General features: G+C 41.8%; 4 protein-coding genes across 4 annotated transcripts; 3 read left to right on the forward strand and 1 right to left on the reverse strand.

Moving 5' to 3' along the window:
• The first annotated feature begins 683 nt into the window (after positions 1-683).
• LOC133302570 (uncharacterized) lies at positions 684-9,807 on the forward strand. The gene is made up of 2 exons (XM_061502375.1): positions 684-1,209; positions 9,557-9,807. Exons 1-2 carry the CDS (start codon positions 684-686, stop codon positions 9,805-9,807), a joined length of 777 nt encoding a protein of 258 aa, XP_061358359.1.
• Positions 9,808-14,057: 4,250 nt separating this feature from the next.
• Positions 14,058-14,702, forward strand: LOC133302551 (E3 ubiquitin-protein ligase RING1-like). Its single transcript, XM_061502344.1, has one exon. It carries the CDS (start codon positions 14,058-14,060, stop codon positions 14,700-14,702), a length of 645 nt encoding a protein of 214 aa, XP_061358328.1.
• A 743-nt stretch (positions 14,703-15,445) lies between these two features.
• Positions 15,446-15,997, forward strand: LOC133302552 (protein PELPK1). The gene has a single exon (XM_061502345.1). It carries the CDS (start codon positions 15,446-15,448, stop codon positions 15,995-15,997), a length of 552 nt encoding a protein of 183 aa, XP_061358329.1.
• A 2,083-nt stretch (positions 15,998-18,080) lies between these two features.
• LOC133302567 (uncharacterized) lies at positions 18,081-21,714 on the reverse strand. Its single transcript, XM_061502371.1, has 2 exons — positions 20,254-21,714; positions 18,081-18,315 (listed from the first exon to the last, which is right to left on the reverse strand). The coding sequence occupies exons 1-2, from the start codon at positions 21,556-21,558 to the stop codon at positions 18,280-18,282; spliced, it is 1,341 nt and encodes a 446-aa protein (XP_061358355.1). The 5' UTR covers positions 21,559-21,714; the 3' UTR covers positions 18,081-18,279.
• Between the last annotated feature and the right edge of the window lie 423 nt (positions 21,715-22,137).

Below are 22,137 nucleotides of genomic sequence, written 5' to 3' on the forward strand. Positions count from 1 at the left end.
GCAATTTACATACAGGCAATGTTTTATTAACTGATTAAGTAAGCAAGTTGGTAATGATTAATGGCTTGAAAAGAAAAAGATATTCCGCATTTTTAATTAAGTATGGCTTAATACGATGACATGTTAACAAACCGGGTTAACACGGGGTGTTACATTTTATGGTATCAGAGCACTTTCTAGGGAAAAGCCTGTATGTATTGTAATAACTTAGGACGTGTGTCCGTCTTGTGTGTTTACTCTAATGGGTTATTATTACGATGATGTATGTGTGACCACATAGCGTGGGCCTGATCAACTCATTCTTGTGTAACTTGTGCAGAGTCATGGTAAGGTCCCAGAGAAACCAAGAGACAAATGAGGATCGACTGGATCCAGTCTTGACTGCATTGGCTGAGATGCAGGCGGCAAGGTTAGCCGATCAGGAGGCCACTAGATTGGCCAACCAGGCAATGATGGACGCCTTGCGAGAGGTGAACCAGAAAGCCACTGAAGATGTTCTCGAGGCGAACAGGCTGGCGAACATGACCATGATGAGGGTCATGTTGGAGGAGATGAGGGCTGGCCGTGCTGAGGGTCAGTTCCGTCTACCGCCACCTCCATCGCCACCACTTCCTCCACCTCCACCTAGTCTGTAGGAGGAGAGCCAAAGCCATGTTAAGGGAACTGGTCATACTACCTGGGTGATGGAGCCCTATGTGGTGCCTGCTGAGGACCGCGATACTTTAGACCGTCGGCTGAATGCTTTCCGTAAGCATAAGCCACCTTCTTTTGACTGGTCACTGGATCCCATTGCTGCTGCTAGATGGTTGCAGGCATTGGAGAAGATATTTCGGGACATGCAGTGTTCGGACCCGCAGAAGCTGATGTTCTCCACTAACATGCTGGAGGGAGATGCACACGAGTGGTGGATGAACACCTCTCAGGCTTATGAGCTGCAGGGTCATATCATAACGTGGCCATTCTTCGAGGACTGCTTCTTAGGCAGATATTTCCCCTATGATGCACAGGAAAGGAAGCAGGGGGTATTTGATAGATTGGTTCAGGGCTTGATGTCTATTGACGAGTACCTGGCCAAGTTTAATGAGCTGGTGAAGTTTACATACTTTCATATGGTTGTGCCCACTCTGACCTTTTTGGCTGCTAAGTTCTGCAGGGGACATAGTGAGGTGATTGCTGAGCATGTTGCTGGAGCTGCATCGAGGGACTTCGGTACTTTGGCGCAGCAGTGTAAGGACATCGAGGATGTCTGTATCACGAGTAAGGCCAAGAGGGCTAAGATTGCTGATGTGAAGGGAACTGGTAGTTCCAGTTCATGGAAGGACGAAAAGTTTGTTGGTCAGGGCAAAGGAAAGCAGTTGGCGGCTAGGCAAGCGCCGAATCAGTTCAAGAGGATTACGACTCAGGGGAGTACAGCGAGACCTCCTCCTCCCAGATGCTCGGGATGTGGGAAGTTTCATTTGGGCTCGTGTGCTACCGGTCAGACCATATGTTTCCAGTGTGGCAAGGAGGGCCACTATGCTAGAGATTGTCTGTCATCGACGGCAAGAGCTGCAGCAGTTCGTGCAGTTCCATTGCAGATGTTCCCCTTCCACCTACAGCAGCGTCAGATGTGCCACATGCCATGGGGCGAGTTTATACACTAGATCGGCAGCAGTCGAACCGAGCTCCGAACCTAGTCAGAGGTACTGTTACCATTGGTGCATCATCTGTGGATGTTTTGTTTGACTTTGGGGCTACACATTCATTCATTGCTACCCCGATTGCTGTGGGGCTTGAGTTGCCTATGTATGTGCTTTCTCCACCGTTGCGGGTTACCACCGCCACCGGAGAAGAGTGTGATACCTCCACTGTGCTTCGAGATGTCGTGTTTCAGTGGGATGGCCGTGACTTTTCGGTGGATCTGATAGGATTGCCGATGGCCAACTTAGAGATTATTCTGGGCATGGATTGGTTGTCCAGAAACTGTGCATTGATTGATTGTTGTGCCAAGAGAGTGGTGATGTCTCCGTGTGATTCCACAACTAGTTCCTCGCCATATATTTCATTGCTGCAGGCTAGGAGGGCTTTGCGAGCAGGGGCATTCAGTTATGTCATGTTGGGAGGTTTGGTGAGTGGGACACAAGAGGATATCACTGGCATTCCTGTGGTGGGGGAATTCCTCGAGGTGTTTCCTGAGGATATTCTTGAGTTTCTGCCATAGCGGGAGATAGAGTTCTCAATTGACTTATTGCCTGGTGTGGGGCCCGTGTCGTTGGCTCCATATCGGAAGTCGCCACCAGAGTTGGCGGAGCTGAAGAAGCACATTGAGGACCTTGCAGGAAAGGGCTTCATTCGACCGAGTGTATCTCCATGGGGAGCACCGGTCATTTTTGTGAAAAAGAAAGACGGGATATGTGATTGTGCACCGACTACAGACAGTTGAACAAGGTGACAATCAAGAAAAAGTATCCCTTTACGCGCATTGATGATCTGTTGGATCAACTGAAGGGTGCTTGTGTGTATTCGAAGATAGATCTCCGATCCGGATACCATCGGATTCGGATGAAGTCGGAGGATGTCCCGAAGACCGCTTTTCGTTCACGATACGGTCACTTTGAGTATTTGGTGATTTCGTTTGGACTCACCAATGCACCCGCAATGTTCATGGATTACATGAACAAGATTTTCCAACTGTACCTGGATCAGTTTGTGATCGTCTTCATTGACGACATATTGATTTACTCCAAGACTGAGGAGGAACATGCGGAGCACTTGAGGATTGTCTTGCAAGTGCTGAAAGAGAAAAGGCTTTATGCTAAGCCTTCTAAATGTGAGTTTTGGCTCAAGTCTGTGAAGTTTCTTGGGCATGTCATTTCTGGAGAAGGAGTTGCAGTAGATCCGAACAAGATTGAGGCAGTGTTGATTGGGAGAGGCCCAAGATGGTAACTGATGTGAGGAGCTTTCTGCGTTTGGCAGGGTACTACCGGAGGTTCATCAAGGAATTTTCCATGTTGGTTCTGCCAATGACTCGCCTTACTCAGAAGGAGACTCCTTTTGTGTGGACTCACGAATGTGAGGAATGTTTCCAGAAGTTGAAGGAGAGACTGACTACTGCACATGTGTTGGTCCTTCCTGATCCTGCTGAGGAAGTCAAGCTTTACACCGACGCCTCCGGAAAAGGGCTCAGTTGTGTGTTGATGCAGTTGGGCAAAGTGATCGCCTATGCTTCGAGGCAGTTGAAGCCTCATGAGGAGAACTACCCGACTCATGGTTTGGAGTTGGCTGTTATTGTGTTTGCTTTCAAGATTTGGAGGCATTATCTGTTTGGGATGAAGTTTGCTGTGTTCAGTGACCACAAGAGCTTGAAATATCTGTTTGATCAGAAGGAGCTGAACATGAGACAGTGGAGATGGATGGAATATCTGAAGGACTACGACTTTGAGTTAAGGTACCATCCTGGCAAGGCCAATGTGGTAGCTGATGCTTTGAGTCGGAAATCCGTGAGTCTATCTAGTTTGACCATGGGTGATTACGATATCATTGAGCAGTTTCGAGATCTGACAGTGACCTCTTTGTTTGGGGGTACACTTCTCGAAATGGAAACCGTACGAGTGGAGGATGAGCTCATGGAAAAGATCAAAGAGGCGCAAATGCAGAGAGAGTGCCTAGATTATGTGAGGAACCAGGACGGTGTGTCTTGGAACGAGGATGGATTGTTGACCTTTCAGAAGAGGATTGTGGTTCCTCGGGGTCCTTTGACCGAAAAGGTTATGGCAGAGGCCCATAAAGGCCAGTTTACTGTCCACCCTGGTGCAACAAAGATGTATCAAGACTTGAAGAGAAACTTCTGGTGGCCAAGAATGAAGAAGGACATAGTTGTGTGTGTGTCCAAGCGTTTGATTTGCCAGAAGGTGAAGATAGAACACCAAAAGCCATCTGGTAAGCTTCAACCTCTTGAGATTCCGGAATGGAAATGGGAGAGCATTTCCATGGACTTCGTTGTGGGTTTGCCGAAGACTCAGGTTGGCTGTGACTCTATATGGGTCACTGTGGACAGATTGACAAAGTCTACCCATTTTCTTCCAGTGAAGGTGAGCTTCACTACAGAGCAGTTGGCCAAACTGTATGTTCGCGAGATCGTGAGGCTTCACGGGATGCCCGAGAGTATCATTAGTGATAGGGACCCGAAGTTCACATCTCGGTTCTGGGAGGCACTGCAGGAAGCTTTTGGAACTCAATTGAGACTGAGTACAGCCTATCACCCTCAGACTGACGGATAGACTGAGCGGACCATCCAGACATTTGAGGACATGTTCAGGGCTTGCACATTGGAGCAGGGTTCAGCATGGGATAGGTACCATCCGTTGGTTGAATTTTCGTATAACAACAGTTTCCATGCTAGCCTGAGCATGGCACCCTACAAGGCGTTATATGGTAGGAGGTGTCGTACTCCTACCTGCTGGTCTGAGGTTGGAGAGAAGGAGTTGTTTGGCTTGGATTTTATCCAAGATACTACCCAGCAGATCCAGTTGATTCGAGCAAAGCTGAAGCAGGCGCAGAATCTCCAAAAGAGTTACTATGATGTTAAGCATCGTCCACTGGAGTTCAGTGAGGGTGAGCAAGTGTTTGTGAGACTTTCACCTGTCACGGTGTTGGTCGGGAACTTGGAGTGAGGAAGCTGAGCCCGCGATTTATTGGGCCATACCAGATCCTTAGTAGAGTAGGACCTGTTGCCTACCGGCTTGCCTTGCCTCCGAACTTGGCCAACATCCACGACGTGTTTCACGTGTCTCAGCTTCGCAAGTATGTAGCGGATCCTTCGCACGTGGTGCAACCGGATGATGTGGAGGTTCGTGAGAACTTGAAAACTCTCGTCGCACCACTCAAGATTCTCAATCGTGGGGAGAAGCAGTTGAGGAGCAAGATCATTCCGATGGTCAAAGTATAATGGACAGGAAGAACTCCTGAAGAGTGTACCTGGGAGCGAGAGGACGAGCTTCTCCGGCAGTATCCCGACTTCAGAGACATGTATATTCTGATTTTGAGGACAAAATCCTTAAAAAGGTGGGGTGAATGTAAGAACTTGCACCGTTAATTAAGGAAGTTAATTAATTAATTATGAGAAATTAGGAAATGATTCCATAATTGACCCTAATAATTATTATGAGGATTAAATAATTATAGTAAGTGGGTGATAATGCTGAAAGTAGCTTTTCTGACGAAAAGTGCAGAGACCGGTTCTGCTACTCGGTATAAATGCGTACCGAAAAAGTATCTCAGAAAATTATAATAAGTGCATGATAATTCCTAGAATAATATATAGGACTTGTAAAACAAGTTTTAAGTTAAAATACTGAGAAATGGTGCCACAACTGATACTGGCTATGGAAAAGCGCGTACCAGAAAGTTGCTGCGAAAAATAAAATAAAAATATGATAAATCTTAGAAAAATGAGTAGGTTCAGATTCCAAAGTTTGGGATTAAGATGCTAAGCGTAGCTATTAGCACTAATACTGTGTGTTTAATTCCTAAGTGACTATAAATGCAACTTTTGCACACAACCCTAGGCCATACTATTAACTCTACGTGAGGCATTGTGGCTGATGATCATCCTCTCCTTCTTGTCACCTTCAACTTCACTTAGAAACCTCCAAAGTAACCACCTTTCTCTACCCTTTCTTCATCAAAACACTATGGTTGGGTGTGATTGAGATTTGTGTGGGAGAAAAGCCTTGTGTTCTGAGTTTAGATGCTACTAGTGAGGTATTCAGGGGCTGAGTTGGTGTGTCCCTTGGTGTGAGCCTTTGTTCATGCCATTGGAGGCTTCAAGAAGTCATTTTTGGTGAGAAAGAACCTTGGTGGTGTGCCATTTTCGTGTGCTTGTGTGTGCTGGACTTTGGGAGATCCAAGTGAGCTCCAAGAGTGTAACATCCCGAGCGCTGACGAGGGCGGGGAGTGATCGCCGGTGCAAAGTGGCACGGATAAGGAGCGGCTTCTGACAGGCTTCCAGCGAGGGGTTACATGCATGAATGAATCGAATCGACACCCGAAAGAGAGGGATTCCAAAGGCTGTGCAGGTATAAGACTGCACAGTTTAGGTTAGCTTATAAGAATTAATTGGTACTACCTATGCTAACAAGATGCATATGCTTTTCGGTAGCCCCGATCAGAAGAACTCCACAGTTAAGCGTGCTTGACTTGGAGCAATTCTAGGATGGGTGACCTCCTGAGAAGTTTTCCCGGGAAGTGTGGGAGTGAGGAAAAAAGCACACTAAAAAGCCTCGAGTTAGTATGTAAGGATAGTCATTGATTCTTGAAGTGGCCGGGCGTTACAAGTGGTATCAGAGCAGGGCCTCTCATCCAGTACGGTGTGGTTCGAGGACAAACCAGGCGGAAGCTGGTGGGCATGTAACATCCCGAGCGCTGACGAGGGCGGGGAGTGATCGCCAGTGCAAAGAGGCATGAATAAGGAGCGGCTCCTGACAGGCTTCCAGCGAGGGGTTACATGCTTGAATGAATCGAATCGACACCCGAAAGAGAGGGATTCCAAAGGCTGTGCAGGTATAAGACTGCACAGTTTGGGATAACTTATAAGAATTAATTGGTACTACCTATGCTGACATGATGCATCTGCTTTTCGGTAGCCTGGATCAGAAGAACTCCACAGTTAAGCGTGCTTGACCTTGAGCAATTCTAGGATGGGTGACCTCCTGGGAAGTTTTCCCGGGAAGTGTGCGAGTGAGGAAAAAAGAACACTGAAAAGTCTCGTGTTAGTATGTGGGGATAGTTATTGATTCTTGAAGCGGTCAGGCGCTACAAAGAGCATCATCCATTTCTATTCTGAACCTTGGGTAAGTTGTATAACCTTTGATCATGAGTTTAATGATTAAAAATGGAACCTTGATGCATTTAATGAACTAAAGTTGCTAACTTAAGGTTGGGTAATGTTAAACACACCTTAAATCGCATGTTTGGGCTTCTGTATGCATGAAATGAGTCACCTTTGGGAAGGATATCTCGCGAAATGCAGAACTGCATTCTGTCGCGAAATATCTGGATATGATATCCGAATATGATATTCGGATATGCATATCTGGATATGGGGTCTTCGGATATCCGAATATGGATATCCGGATATGATATCCGGATATGGGATATCGGGATATGCCCCCGACAAATATCCGGATATTCTGGGTTTTCGTGAACAGTGAAGGTACTGTTTATACAGAACTGAGCTATGGGTTTGTGGACCCTATGTTGATGAAGTTGAACGTCTGTAATAATTAAACTAAGTCAGAATCAAGTGATTAAGGGCTTGTGGATTTGTGAGAAGCCTAAAGACGTAAAACGTAAAAGGAAAACGTAGTCTTTATGTTTATTCTTATGAGCTATGGTTATTAATATGATTGCTGGTCCCAAAACAGATTGTGATACTGCTGTGTGTGGACCTTGAACTGTGTGGACCCTTGACATTGGATAGTTAGCTTGCGAGGTAAGCTTTCGTGTCCTCGGTTTAGCCATTGTTTGGTTCCATCATTTCCCATGGGGGGATGGTTGTATGCATGATGTGTTTTCATGTACTGTTTTATTGAAATGCTGATGAGCTTTTAAGTGCAATTGCTTATGATATGTATTTGTTGTTACGCCGACAGGAGGCCAAGGGGAGGTCTTGTGGGTGGGTGCAACGAATGGCTAGTACCGTGTGGGTTTAGATGGATTCCTACACTTCTCTCATCAGTAGAATTGCTATAACACACATGACATGATTATCTGCTACATTGCACTATTTTGAGAACTTATACTGTTAACTGCTTTTGAACTTATATTGCACATGTAAGTGAGCTTGGGGTGGAAGATCCATGAGGACCCTTTGTCTTACTGAGATTTCTTGTTTAGATATCTCACCCCACGTTTGGGGCGCTTATTTCAGGTAACTTGGGGGCTGATGCCTCTGGCGGCAGGAGGCCGGAGCTTAGTTGATGATATTACTGTTTAAATGCTGATATGGTTGGATGCTGGATTTATCTGCTGATGTTATGTCTTTAGCTTACTTTTATTATGTTGCTGCTGTTGAGACTGTTGTTGGGCTTGTGCCTTATTTGGGTGAGCATGGGGTTTGTCCATGCCACTTTGATTTCTGTTATGTCTTAGTTTAACTGAGTTGTATAAATTATCAGGGTTGTCCGGGCTACGTGTTGTAGTTCCATGACTAGAGACATATTTATGTATTTAATTAATGAGGTATTTCAGTTAGTTGTCTTTTGCAATTTACATACAGACAATGTTTTATTAACTGATTAAGTAAGCAAGTTGGTAATGATTAATGACATCATAATTGAAAAGAAAAAGATATTCCGCATTTTTAATTAAGTGTGGCTTAATACGATGACATGTTATCAAACCGAGTTAACACGGGGTGTTACAATAAATTATTTGAGTATTTATTTAAATGAGTATTTTAAATCAATCCAGAGTAAAAAGTGAGATCATATAGTGAGTGCACTCTAGCTATAATGCCTTCTCATATTTTATAAAATCAATCTCTGTTTTATTTTTCACAACAAAAATTCCAAAAATACGTTTTTATTTTAGTTCTTATTATTACTCAATTCCACAATATTTGTCACATCTATTTGATCTCTTCCCGTCTTAAAAGGAACGATTATTTGATATTTGATCACAATCTCTGTGGAGACGATACTTTTCTTATCATTGTATTACTTGTGCGATCGGTAGACTTACCGGGTAGCATCACTCTATTACTTTAATTCCCTAAACGAGTTTAAACGAGTTTATATTCTCTACGAGACCAAAATGGCTTTTTCCAACTTGCTTTTAAATTTTAATTTTGTTCATCTACAGTTAATTCATAAACAGCACAAATGCAATTTCAAAATTCCCCAAAACCAACAGTAAATCTTAAAAAAGTGTCTTTCCTTAATCCTTGGCTGACAACTATTAAGTATTCGTTAAATCTTCAGAGAGGATCTTTCCTTAATTAACCTTTGGCTGACAAGTGACAACTATCAAGTAACCGTTTATAAAAAAGACATGCTTCTATATAATAAGTGTATATCCCCCCAAGATTCCAAGAAGTCATACAATAGTTGAGTCTCTTCTTTGTTATGGCATCTCCAGAATCACATTCAATACTACCAGTCTACAACCAAATAAATGCAGAATACAATCTCTCCCACAACATCAAGATTAACAACCATAACCCTTTATACTGTCAATGACCAACAGCAACACCGTCCCAACCTCATGGTCACCCCCTATTACAGTATTACATATTTTTCTTTTTCTGATTGTATTCTGTTAGCAATTTGTATTCGGTTAGCATTTTGTTAGCATTGCTTTCTGTTTGGCACCTGTTACCTTTTCTTTCCTGTTTTGTAGCCACGTCACCATGAGTTTGTTACAACAGATTCTCTTAGGTGCTTTTATATACTGAATCATTTGTACCAATTACACACTGAATGAAAATATACAAAGTTAGTTTTTCTTCTCTTCCTTTCTGGAAATGCAGAGTGCTCAAATAGCTAATATGGTATCAAGAGCTTTTTGATGGCTCAAGGCAACAACCGTCCTCCGTCGACTTCTGACATGTCCTCCGGTGCTTCTTCAATGGAGGATACAGCAAGCCCCTACTCCCTGCAGAGCAGTGATCACCCTGGTCTTGTCCTTGTGACCCATACCCTTGATGGTACCAATTACAGCTCCTGGAACCGAGCTATGCTTTTGGCTCTCACTGCCAAAAACAAATCAGCTTTCATAGACGGATCTCTTCCCCGTCCTTCCAATTCCGATCTCCTATTTCCAGCATAGAATCGGTGCAACTCAATGGTCATCTCTTGGATCCTTAATTCTGTCTCCAAAGCTATTGCAGATAGCTTGGTTTATTTCTCAAATGCCTCTGACGCCTGGGATGATCTACGCACTCGCTTTCAGCAAGCCAACGGACCACGCATCTTCCAACTGAAACAATATATTTCTTCTCTTCATCAAGGATCTCTTGATGTCAACTCTTATTACACAAAGTTAAAAACCCTCTGTGATGAGCTCCAGGCTTACATTCCCACTCCTTCGTGCACTTGTGGAGGTCTGAGACAAGTTTCGCTTTCACAAGAGCAACATGATGCCCTTCAGTTCCTCATGGGCCTTAATGAGTCCTTCTCCTCTGTGCGAGCTCAGATCCTCTTAATGGATCCTCTTCCATCAATTGCCAAGGTTTTCTCACTTGTTCTTCAGGAAGAGAGGCAACGCCAAATCAACATTCATGTTCCCACCTCTCCTGATACACCCCTCCTCAACTCCATATCCACATCCCCTAACCGTCCTTCTTCAACTGATTCGAACCCACCGCCAACCACGGCTGCCGTCACCGCTCCTCGCCGTTCTCGCCCATTTTGTACCTACTGCCACAACCAGGGTCACGTTAGAGATAAGTGCTTTAAGCTCCATGGGTTCCCTCCTGGATACAGGCCCAGGCCACCTAGGCCCAATTTGCCCACCCATTCACCCAATGCCTCAGCCCAAGCCAATTCCTCTGTGTTTCCATTCCCTCACCCTCATTCTTCGATCCCTAACTTCCCCAATACCGTGAACCCTAACCACGCTCCACCACCCTCAGCTGCCATCACACAGTCTCAGTATGCGCATCTTCTATCGCTCATCCACCAACGTTCTGCTGCTCCGGTCACTTCCTCCTTAGCTTCGGTCACTGATTCCTCCCCATCTATCGCAAGCTTCAATGGTAAGCGTCCTTCTTCTTTTTCTGATTCTTGTTGGATTTTAGATACTGGTGCAACCCACCATGTATCATTTTCTCCTCGCTTGTTTTCTAATTCTTCCATCTTACCTCCTTCCACTGCTTCTATTGTCTCTTTTCCTAATGGTACGTCTGTCCCTGTAACTGGCTCTGCTTCCATTATTTTGTCTCCTTCCTTTACTCTCCAAAATGTTTTATTTGTCCCCTCTTTTCGTTTTAACCTTTTGTCAATTAGCTCCCTGACCCATGATTCGTCTCTTATCGCTAATTTTTCTTCCTCCCATTGTTTGATACAGGACCCTATAACGGCCAAGACGATTGGGATTGCTAAGCATCATGAAGGTCTTTATGTCCTTGATACATCCAATTTTTTTCCTGATTCCTGTATTCCCCCACCCCTCTGTCTCTCTGTAAATTCATGCAATTCTGAGCTTTGGCATGCTCGTTTAGGTCACCTCTCCTATTCTGTTTTAAATTCAATGAAAGATGTTTTACACACTACATCATTTTTAGATGCGTCTCATACATGTAACGTTTGCCCTTTGGCCAAACAAAAACGCTTACCATTTATTTTAAATCCCAAATTGTCCTCTTCTTCATTTACTCTTATTCACTGTGATATTTGGGGTCCATTTCACCCTTTTTCTGTTGAAGGATCAAAATATTTTCTCACAATTGTTGATGATGCATCTCGCTTCACTTGGACATATTTTTTACGATGCAAATCTGATTTTCGTTCTGCTTTCATTGATTTTTATGCTCTCACTTTAAATCAGTATAATACTGCCATCAAGTCAATAAGATGTCATAATGCTCCTGAGTTTCTTTTGTCTGATTTTTACTCTTCCAAGGGTATACAATTATTTCACTCTTGTGTTGATAGACCGCAGCAGAACTCGGTGGTAGAGCGCAAACATCAGCACATTTTAAATGTTGCTCGCGCCTTGCATTTTCAGTCCAATATTCCCCTGGAATATTGGCAAGACTGTGTGTTAACAGCTGTATACCTTATTAACAGAACCCCATCCCCTTTGTTTTCTCATAATTCTCCCTTTGAAATCCTATCTCACAAACCTCCCACCTATGACCACCTTCGCATTTTTGGTTGCCAATGCTATGGTTCCACCCTACACAAACACAGACACAAATTTTCCCCTAGGGCTGTACCTGCTGTATTTTTAGGATATCCACCTGGCTATAAAGGATACAAACTCCTTGACATTGCCTCCAACCGCACTTTTATCTCAAGAGATGTCAACTTCATTGAAAACGTTTTTCCTTTCAAAAATTCATCCTCTCCAATTACCCCACTGCCTATATCAACTCCAACCATTCCTCCCAACCCCATTATTGTTTCTTCTAGACCATCCAGAACTAGAAAGCCTCCTAGCCACTTAGATACTTACATTTGTTCCTCTTCCACATCCCATCCTCTTTCTGCTTCTTTTTCTTATTCAAAGCTTTCCCCTACACATACTGCCTTTGTTAATTCCCTGCATAATCATTTTGAACCTACATCCTATGGTGAAGCCTCCCAGCTCCCTGAATGGCAATCTGCCATGCAAGATGAATTATTGGCTTTACAAAATAACAAGACCTGGACATTTGTTTCTCTTCTTCCTGGAAAATCCCCAATTGGTTGTAAATGGGTATATAAGGTCAAGTACAATTCTGATGGCTCTGTTGAAAGGTTCAAAGCCCGTTTGGTTGCCAAGGGGTTTACACAACAAGAAGGAGTTGATTTTTCTGACACTTTTTCACCTGTAGCCAAGCTTACTTCAGTTCGGGTGATCCTTGCTCTTGCTGCACTAAAAAATTGGCATCTAATTCAGTTAGATGTCAATAACGCTTTTTTACATGGAGAGCTCCTTGAAGAGATATATATGACTTTACCCCCTGGTTATCATGGTAAGGGTGAGTCTCTTCCCAATGCTGTTTGCCATTTACACAAGTCACTGTATGGTCTCAAACAAGCATCTAGGCAATGGTTTGCCAAATTTTCTTCTACTTTGCTCTCTCTTGGGTTCACACAGTCCCAATCTGATTATTCCTTATTTGTGAAGCATTCAGACTCTTCTTTCACTGCCATGCTAGTTTATGTCGATGACATACTTGTTGTTTCTAACAATTTTCATGAAGTGCAGCACTTTACATCTCTATTGGACAACAAGTTTAGGCTTAAAAATCATGGTCCAACCAAATATTTTTTGGGTTTGGAGGTTGCTCGTTCCTCCAAGGGTATCTCCCTATGCCAACACCATTATGCACTCCAAATTTTAAAGGATTCAGGCCTCTCTGGGTGCAAACCAAAATCCACCCCATTGGAAGTTAATTCGAAGCTGTCAAATCATGATGGGGATCTTCTACCTGATCCCACTATTTTTAGAAGACTCATTGGCAGATTACTCTACTTAACCATCACTAGACCTGACTTATGCTTTGCTGTCAATCACTTGAGCCAGTTTATGGCTACTCCTCGGGTCCCCCATCTCCAAGCTGCTCATCGGATTCTGGCTTATGTCAAAGCCACACTTGGTCAGGGGTTATTTTTTCCCTGTTCTTCAATTGTTCAACTAAAGGTTTTTTGCGATTCTGACTGGGCTTCCTGCTTGGATAGCAGACGTTCTGTTTCTGGCTTCTGCGTTTTTCTTGGCAATTCTCTAATATCCTGGAAATCGAAGAAGCAAAATACTGTTTCGTGTAGCTCTGCCGAAGCTGAGTATCGTTCCATGGCTCGTGCTTCTTGTGAAATTCTATGGCTACTTAATCTTCTCAAAGATCTTGGTTTTTCGCACCCTTCTGCTGCACACATGTTTTGTGACAATCAATCTGCCATACATATTGCTGCAAACCCAGTTTTCCATGAGCGTACAAAGCACATTGAGATTGATTGTCACCTTGTCCGCGATTGCATTGTTCGTGGCACACTCAAGACTTTTCATGTTCAATCCTCTCATCAACTAGCAGATATCCTCACAAAAGCTTTGCATCCATCACAGTTTTCCAATCTTCTCTGCAAGATGGGGATTATCAACATCTACTCCCCATCTTGAGGGGGAGTATTACAGTATTACATATTTTTCTTTTTTTGATTGTATTCTGTTAGCAATTTGTATTCGGCTAGCATTTTGTCAGCATTGCTTTCTGTTTGGCACCTGTTAGCTTTTCTTTCCTGTTTTGTAGCCACGTCACCATGAGTTTGTTACAACAGATTCTCTTAGGTGCTTTTATATACTGAATCATTTGTACCAATTACACACTGAATGAAAATATACAAAGTTAGTTTTTCTTCTCTTCCTTTCTGGAAATGCAGAGTGCTCAAATAGCTAATACCCCCACTGATCAGTTCAAATTCCACATCAAAGCTCTTTTTTGCTTATATGATTCAAACTCCGACGACGCACTTAGGAGCCTAACAACCTTGACCCATTCTTGTCAAGAAATAGCTTGTCAAACCTTTTCCCAAGAAGGTCAAGATTTTCTGTGGTCCCATTTATCACACCCAAACATTCCCTCTGGAGTGCCTGATGCGATAATTCCAAGCATCATGAGTAGTGTTCAACAACTATTCGACAACAACCTTGCATTTGCAATACCTTCGGATTCGGGTTATCGAGTGTTCCATGTGCAAGTGTTCATTATAGTGGACAACGAGGAATACGATGATGTCATGCAAGCAATGATGGAAGAGTCCGCACAAGATTTTAGAATGATTCCAGCTTCCAAGAATGCTATTCATTCTCTGAAGAAGGTCAAGGTTACGAAACTGGATGAGTACTGTCCTATCTTCATGGAAGAGTTCGTTGTGAGAGCTGGTGATAATGGAGGCAAAGCAGTCTCGGCAATGCCCTGCGATCACGTGTTTCACCAACGATGTATTGTGCAATGGCTGCAAACTAGTCATATGTGTCCCTTGTGTCGCTATCCTATGCCCATTGCCAGCAATATATGATTGTTTGATAGAAACTCTCCTTTGAAGTCTCTTACCAATTTAGGGTTTTTTTTTTTTTTTTTTTTAAATTCTATTGAATGACAAGTACTACAATCTAATGTGTATTGCTTTGTTCGTAGGAAAGCCTATTAGAAAGTTTGGGTTGTATATACATACATAGAGATGTGAAGGTGTGCCAATATGGTTGCTTATTGGTTATCTAGTCTTTGACTTTTTCTGAGATTGATTTTGTCTTTCGCTAATATTCTTATCAGTTTCTACAATTTAATTTTCATAGACAATATTTTATTATAGTTTGTTGGGTTGAGGATGAATCTGGTTTGTTGACATGGCAGTTAGTAAAGCTAAAGGAATTATTTTGATTGGCAAACATAATTAGCAATCCTCAGTATTGAGGTAGCTTTGTCGCTGATAACATTGGCTTTCAAGGATAAAGGGATTTTTAATCCGAAAGGTCACAAATAGGTTTCATTCCATTCGAATGCAGATAGGTCTGTTGACCAACAATGGTTCAAATTAAAGTTTATTATAAGAGATACTGTATAGGTAAGAAGTTGAACTACCAATACTAAACAACTCCACCACCTCATCCTGCTTACCCATCTCTGAGTTACACAATTACGCCTATAAAAGCCCCACATATAACATCTGCATACTACACTCACTGAGCATATCAAAACCTTTTGCAAAGAGCTCCAAACCTATTACGCTATTTAAGCTCTTGGTATCATCTTCATTAAAATATGGCTTCCTGCATTTTGTCAACAATGATTTTTCCCTTTCTGGTTCTTACCTTATTGTCAACGACCAGTCTCACAATGGTTGCCGCAGCACGCAATCTTCTAGAGTTAACATTATCAGAGCCAGAAGTGCCTCAGCTACCTAAACCTGAGTTGCCACCTTTGTCAAAGCCTGTCTTACCTGATGTCCCTGAATTACCTATGCCACAGTTGCCTAATATCCCCGAATTGCCAAAACCAGAGTTGCCTAATATCCCTGAATTGCCAAAGCCTGAGGTGCCTGAGCTTAAGGTCCCTGAATTCCCAAAGCCTGACTTTCCTAAGGTTCCTGAATTGACAAAGCCTGAGGTGGCTGAACCTAAGGTCCCTGAATTACCAAAGCCTGAGTTGCCTAAGGTACTTGAAGTGCCTGAGCTTAAGGTCCCTGAATTACCAAAGCCCGAGTTGCCTAAGGTACCTGAATTTCCTAAAGTCCCTGAATTGCCAAAGCCCGAGTTTCCTAAAGTCCCTGAATTCCCTGAGATTCCTAAAGCTATTCCAACCACCATGCCATAAGTTTGAATTATGCCTTTAGTTGTCTTGTCTCGTGTCTTAAGCGGCTGTTGTCCAGTGCTATTTGTTGGGTGTGATGTGATTTAGTTCAATTTCGAATTCTGTGTAATTTGTTGTAGCTACGTTACAGTGGTTGTCATGGTTTAGTATATGTTCAATTTGTGGTTGTTTCAATCGATTGTACTACTATTTCATATTGATTGTCATATACTTCTTTCATCTGTAAGTGTTGTGAACTAAGTATTATAATTTCTATGAAGAAATTTCCACGATTTTCAACTTCTAATGTAGCTTGAGCTGTTATGTTAATATGTTTTATCAAATTTAATATATCATTCCAAATTCAGCTTCCAATTATATGATGAGAGATCTTGTCCTCTGCAGAGCAAAGAAGAATGCAGGGAATGGATCATATCACAAATGATTTAGTTTTTGGGTTCATTTGCATATATCAAATAATTGCATTTTTAACATTTGATATAATCTTAGTACGTTAGTACGAGCGGAGCCATGATTCCCACGAGTCCTCCGAAGACACTGGAGGTTCAACAATTTTAATTAAGCTTGAGTCCGAGCCTTACTTATGATCTTGGATTTGTAAAACCTTTAGTTTCAGAATAGTTCAATGAAAGTGGTGCTGATGATGTTGAGGTCCCATCAATGTCCTGCAATCATACGTTTCATTAGCAATGTATTAAGCAGGTGCTACAAACCAGTCGTATGTACCCCATGCGTCATTACCCTATGCCCTTTAAGAAATAATATATATAACCAAAAACTTGTTGCTAACTCTGTCTTTTATAAACTACCATGAAAAATAGTTTAAAAATTCCATTATAGTTTTACTTAAAAATCATTTATTCCATGTACTTTGAAAAGAAAAAACAACCATGCTTGCGTTGGGACAGTTTTGAAGAGTGAGCAAAGTTGTTTAGATCAGGAAAGAAAAGATTTAAGTGAGCAAAATTGTCTCCAGGAAAGACGAAGAAACTAAAGATTTAAATATGATAAATTGTATTTCATATATTAATTCTTTTGCCTCTAATCCAGTGAAGTTCGACATCCACCAACCTTCTTAATGTGTGTGCCCCTCACATTTTGGTACCATTTTTCTTTTCCCTTTTGCTGAAAATAGAAGATTTGTGAAAGGTTGAGCATAATATATCTTTTAAACTATAAGATAATGCTTTTCAATAATATATTATGGGAAAACTGAAATCATAATTTCATTTTTATAATTTTGTATGTTAATTTTATATCATTTTTTGAAAAAATACGCACTCTTGAATTTGAAAATTTGAGTTGACATATTAAAATTTAATTATACAGTTGTCAATTCACAATAAGATTCAATCCCCTGTTACAAGTTCCAACATCCGAGTCACAAAAATGATTGGTGCTTCCATCGTAATATGGATTAGGGCATCAATGCGCCTTGGGTGTTAAGGTGCATGTTAGAATCAATGGATTAGGTGATGTAGCATAGCAGATTCCAGGCGGTAGATGTGACGTGTCGTGTTCGATACTTTTCGACACTCTCTGACTCTCCGATACTCCCCGACACTCCAACACGCATTATAGAAATTTAAAAAAAGGTTTAAAGGTTGCGTTGCGTTGAGTTTTTAGTTCCAACTATTAGATTCGTTAGATTATTATTACAATTTTATTGAGTTTAATATAAATATTTGGGATATCTTATGTTTCTTTGTAAAATTGATAAATATTATAAGTTTAGTTTTAATTTTGTGATAAATTATTGAATATTAAATATAATATACGCAACATAAATTAAAAATATTATTTAATATAAAAATGTGTCCGTGTCGAAATATAACATTTTTTAAAATTAACGTGTCGGAATGTCGTGTCGTATCGTGTCACGTGTTCTGTGTCAGTATCGGTGCTACATAGTGTAAACCTACAGCTGCACATATTACCGAAGCTAATTACAGCATGTTTCTTCCAACATTTGAGCTTTGAAAGTTACTTAGCCAGGTTGATAACCTTCAAGTTGTCAACAAAAACTTAGGTAGGACAACAGTCCACAAGGTTCAAAGACAAGCATTGCAAATGGAAAGGGCAATCTGGAGCTATAAAGCTCCCGCTCTACGCAGGGTGCATTCGGGTCAAATACCAGTTGTATAAATCTGTAAGAGTTTTAGTTTGCAATTGCAATTTGAGTGTCTGACCGTTATGTCAAACTCCACTTCAAGCATTACATATGTGGCGAGAGAGAGAGAGAGAGAGAGAGCAACACACAGATCACGACTAAGTTTTTCATTACATCACCGACAAAACATTCCTTTATGACAAGGTTTTATCTGCAAAAGAAGCCACACACAGATTACCAAATTATTTTCTTGGTAAAGCAAAGCCAAAGTAGCAACCAAAACCAGTATGACCGTATACAGAATCGATAAACACATAAGAAACAAACTAATTGCTAGTATTTTTTAGTAAATAAGCGTTCAGAATAATGAAAAGTATATAATTTTAACATGCTTGAACAGTAGATTAGCTGCTTACGAGATCTATCACAGTCATTCATGTTCATAGCAAGATACATTAGAAATTTGCTGGGACAAAGAGAACATATCGTTTTATTTGCTATTCATATGAAGCTTTTCCTCTTATAAAAAATACCAAACTAACAGACAGCATAAATACTTAAAAAGTAAAACACTTAATTGTAAAATATGCCTACAAGCAATTTTTGCATATTTATATGCGGAAGACTAAAGAAGGAAAATCAACATGACAAAATCGAACATGTAGAACTTGTCACAATCTTATGACATGTCCACTTGTGGACCATGCTTGTAGTAAAGGATTTAGTGAGGAAGAACTCATACATGATTAGAGGTGACTATAATCAATTCCTATAACTGGTGGAATCTAACAAATGTTATAACCAGTAACTAGTATTTCTATTTTTTTCTATCTGTTAGCAAATAGATATATAATTTGCTTAGACCTAGTATTTACGAACTCTCCATATAGGAACTGAAAATGCAAAAGTTCTTAATGCGGAAAGAAAAAAAGCCATCGGTGCAAAGATAATAACCACATCCAACTACAACAAAAAACAATTAACAAAGGAAGGTCATTCTTTCAATAATTCCTGTTCATGACTAGTTTCTAAAATTATTACACTCCTTATGTCTAAAATGCTGAAAGAAAGTATAGCTTATTCTGATCATCTTATACTTAATATCAAGAAAAGGACTCCAAATAGATTGATGATAGAACCTGGCAAGATGCTTCATCAGAATTCAGAACCAAATGTGAGCTTTTAAAATCATCATCAAAACTAATTTTTTATGCAGAGATTATTAGTCTAGTTCTGTAGGGAATAGAAGCACAAGTAGGGGAGGGGGTACCTACCATTTGAAAAGACAAGATAAGCAGAACCTGGTACAACATCAGCAATTCGACGTAAACATAAAAGTACAAATGCCATATTGCACTCATAAGCAAACACAGGTATGTTAGCACTTTGAAAATGCTGAGGCAGGTAGAGAAACCATTTAAAAACGTGTTTCCACGAGCACAATGAAACTGCATGAGTAGTTGACAATGCCAAAGACCTCACAGGTATCACTACACCCTGAAATTACCTTTCAAAACCACACTATATGTTTTTAAGCCTGCATCAAACAGACTAGCAATGATGTGATGAAAGGAAAACATGACTAGATATATGCAATACAACATGATACAGAGGGTCACCTCAGCATACACAACAGGATAAACGCTTCTCGACAGAATTACAGCTTCTATCAACCTATTTCATTGGTCCAACATTTTAACACGTCAAACTAAGAGAAGCAGCAGACAAGAGATAACTTGCTTATCTGAAAACATTTTCCTTACAAAACTAGAAGGAAACCACACAACACCCAAGAAGAAAACAACAGAACCAGAACCCTAGGAAGAAAGGCAAATAAAACTCAAGCTCTATTATGCAATAGATAATCAAGTCACGCTTTATATCTGTGACTTAATCAAAACATCAATCAGTAATATATCCTTCCTCAATAGTACAACCACAATCTACCTGAGATGAAGCAATCCTCTTCAAATAGTTAAAAACTAAAAAGTAAGGAGATACTGCCGCAAATTATTATAAAATTTAACAATGCCAAGAATTCACAATAGCTCAGCATCATTTTGTACTACAAGTACAAGCATACAAGTAACAACATCTACTTCTACAACAACCAAAAAAAAAGGATTGTACAAGACTAATGACCCTTAACCTTATCATCTGCCACAACATTGAGAATGGGTAAGCTATTGAGGAATTCATCAAGACCCTCAAAAAACCCAATCCCTTCAATATTATCCTCAGCATTTCCAGTTGTGTTCCCTTCTCGATCACGCGCCCCGCGGGAAGGCTCCTCCACCTCATTACTGAACTCCACATTCAAATCCAAGTTTCCTGCACCCCTCCTCCTGGAACTAGCCAATGCAGCTTTCTTACTAGACTCTGCCTTACCACCACTTGGCACTGCAGACCCACCAGTACCCACATTATCATGCCCTGCAGCACCACCATGAACACTACCATAGCCATAACCTTTCCTCCTTTCAATCCTTGACCTCCTCCTCTTCTTCTTACCAACTCCTCTCCAGTCCCCATCATCAGAATCATCCTCGCTAGGGTCAGAAATCTCAATAAACGCGGCCGTGGCGGCGTCATCATAGTAAGCCCAATTCTTCTGAGGTTTCCTATTGGATGATCCTTTCAAGGGGCAAGGAAACAAAGGGGAAAACGGGTTCCAATTGGAAGAAAACCCATTGATATCTTTGGAATCACCCGAAAATCCTAACGGCAAAAACCCCCAACTGCAAAACGAAACATCTCTCCCATTCAACGGCGGTGACCGTATCACCACCGCATGGAAACCCCTCCGGCAACCCTGGCACCGCAGGGTGCATTCCTCGTACCCCTTCGGATACTCATACAGAACGTAGCAGTACGGGCACGAGGTCCAGAAGCTCGTGTCGCCCTCCGTTTCGGCACCGGCAGTCCGAGTTTGCCGGGTCGACTCGGCGGACTCGTGATTCTGCCGATTCGACTCGGTCGCGCCGTCCCTAGATCTAGGGTTTCTCTTCGGTTGCGGTTGAGGCTGCTGCGGCAGAGGGGTGGTGAGCAATCGGAGTTCGCTGTCGTACATGGCCTTCTTGGCAGGGATGGAGAGGACGGACCAGGCGTCGTGGACGAGGGAGAAGGCGTTGCCGGAGAAGGCGAAGGGGTTCCGGTGAGGGTCGAGGAGGAGGGCGAGGCGGCGGTACTGGGCAGCGATGTGGTCCATGTTGGAGGAGTATCGGAGGACTTGGAGGATCCCGTACCAGTCGCGGTGCTGGTCGTTGATCAGCGATTCTCCGGCGAGGAGGGTGTCGATCACCGTCAGGAGTAGCTCAGACGAGTCGAACGTCGGGTCAGACTCGCGGGCACGGATCGCGAACGAGCGAGCCCCGTGCAGGTCGCGTGCGCTCAGTAGCTTGTTCGCGGTGTAGAGCCACCGCTCCGCTTCGGCTCTGTTTCCGCCGCCGTCCATTGTGGTTCTTTCAGTGCGAATGGACGAGAAAGGATAGAGGTAGAGAGGGATTTTTACGTCAGGATTAAGCCATGGGGCGAGGGTAGTTTGGTCATTGTAAGGAAATGGGTTTCTTTGCTCTCTCGATTCATACTAGTTCTGCATTTGTACTGTAACTTGTAAGGGCGAAGGATAAATGGTACTTGGCGAGTGAATCTTTACTATTTAGTATTTACTACTCTCAAATTAGGTACTTCTTTGCCCAAAGAAATCGTTTTTTTTTTTTTTTCCTTGCCAAGGATAAGTACGTGTTATACCTGGTATTAACAGTAAAAGAATTTGTAGATTAAGTTGATTATTTTTTCCATATATGTAAAGTGATGCGATATGTATTTTAGTTAATTCAATCTTAATTATTATTTTTTAGGTAAGTTGACTCTCTTCATGTTCGTACAAATTTTGATTTTTTGAGTTAATCTACGAAATTAATTCAAAGTGCAAAATAAATCAAAAATAAAAATATTTAAATTCTTTCTAAAAAAACATATATGAAAATCAAAGTGAGATGCTTTCCTTTTATCATCTAGTGTGTAAATATTT

This window comes from Gastrolobium bilobum, unplaced genomic scaffold, assembly GCF_033153095.1.
Source record: "Gastrolobium bilobum isolate Gb01-03AN ecotype WA unplaced genomic scaffold, APGP_CSIRO_Gbil_v1 utg35049, whole genome shotgun sequence".
Lineage (NCBI taxonomy): Eukaryota > Viridiplantae > Streptophyta > Magnoliopsida > Fabales > Fabaceae > Gastrolobium > Gastrolobium bilobum.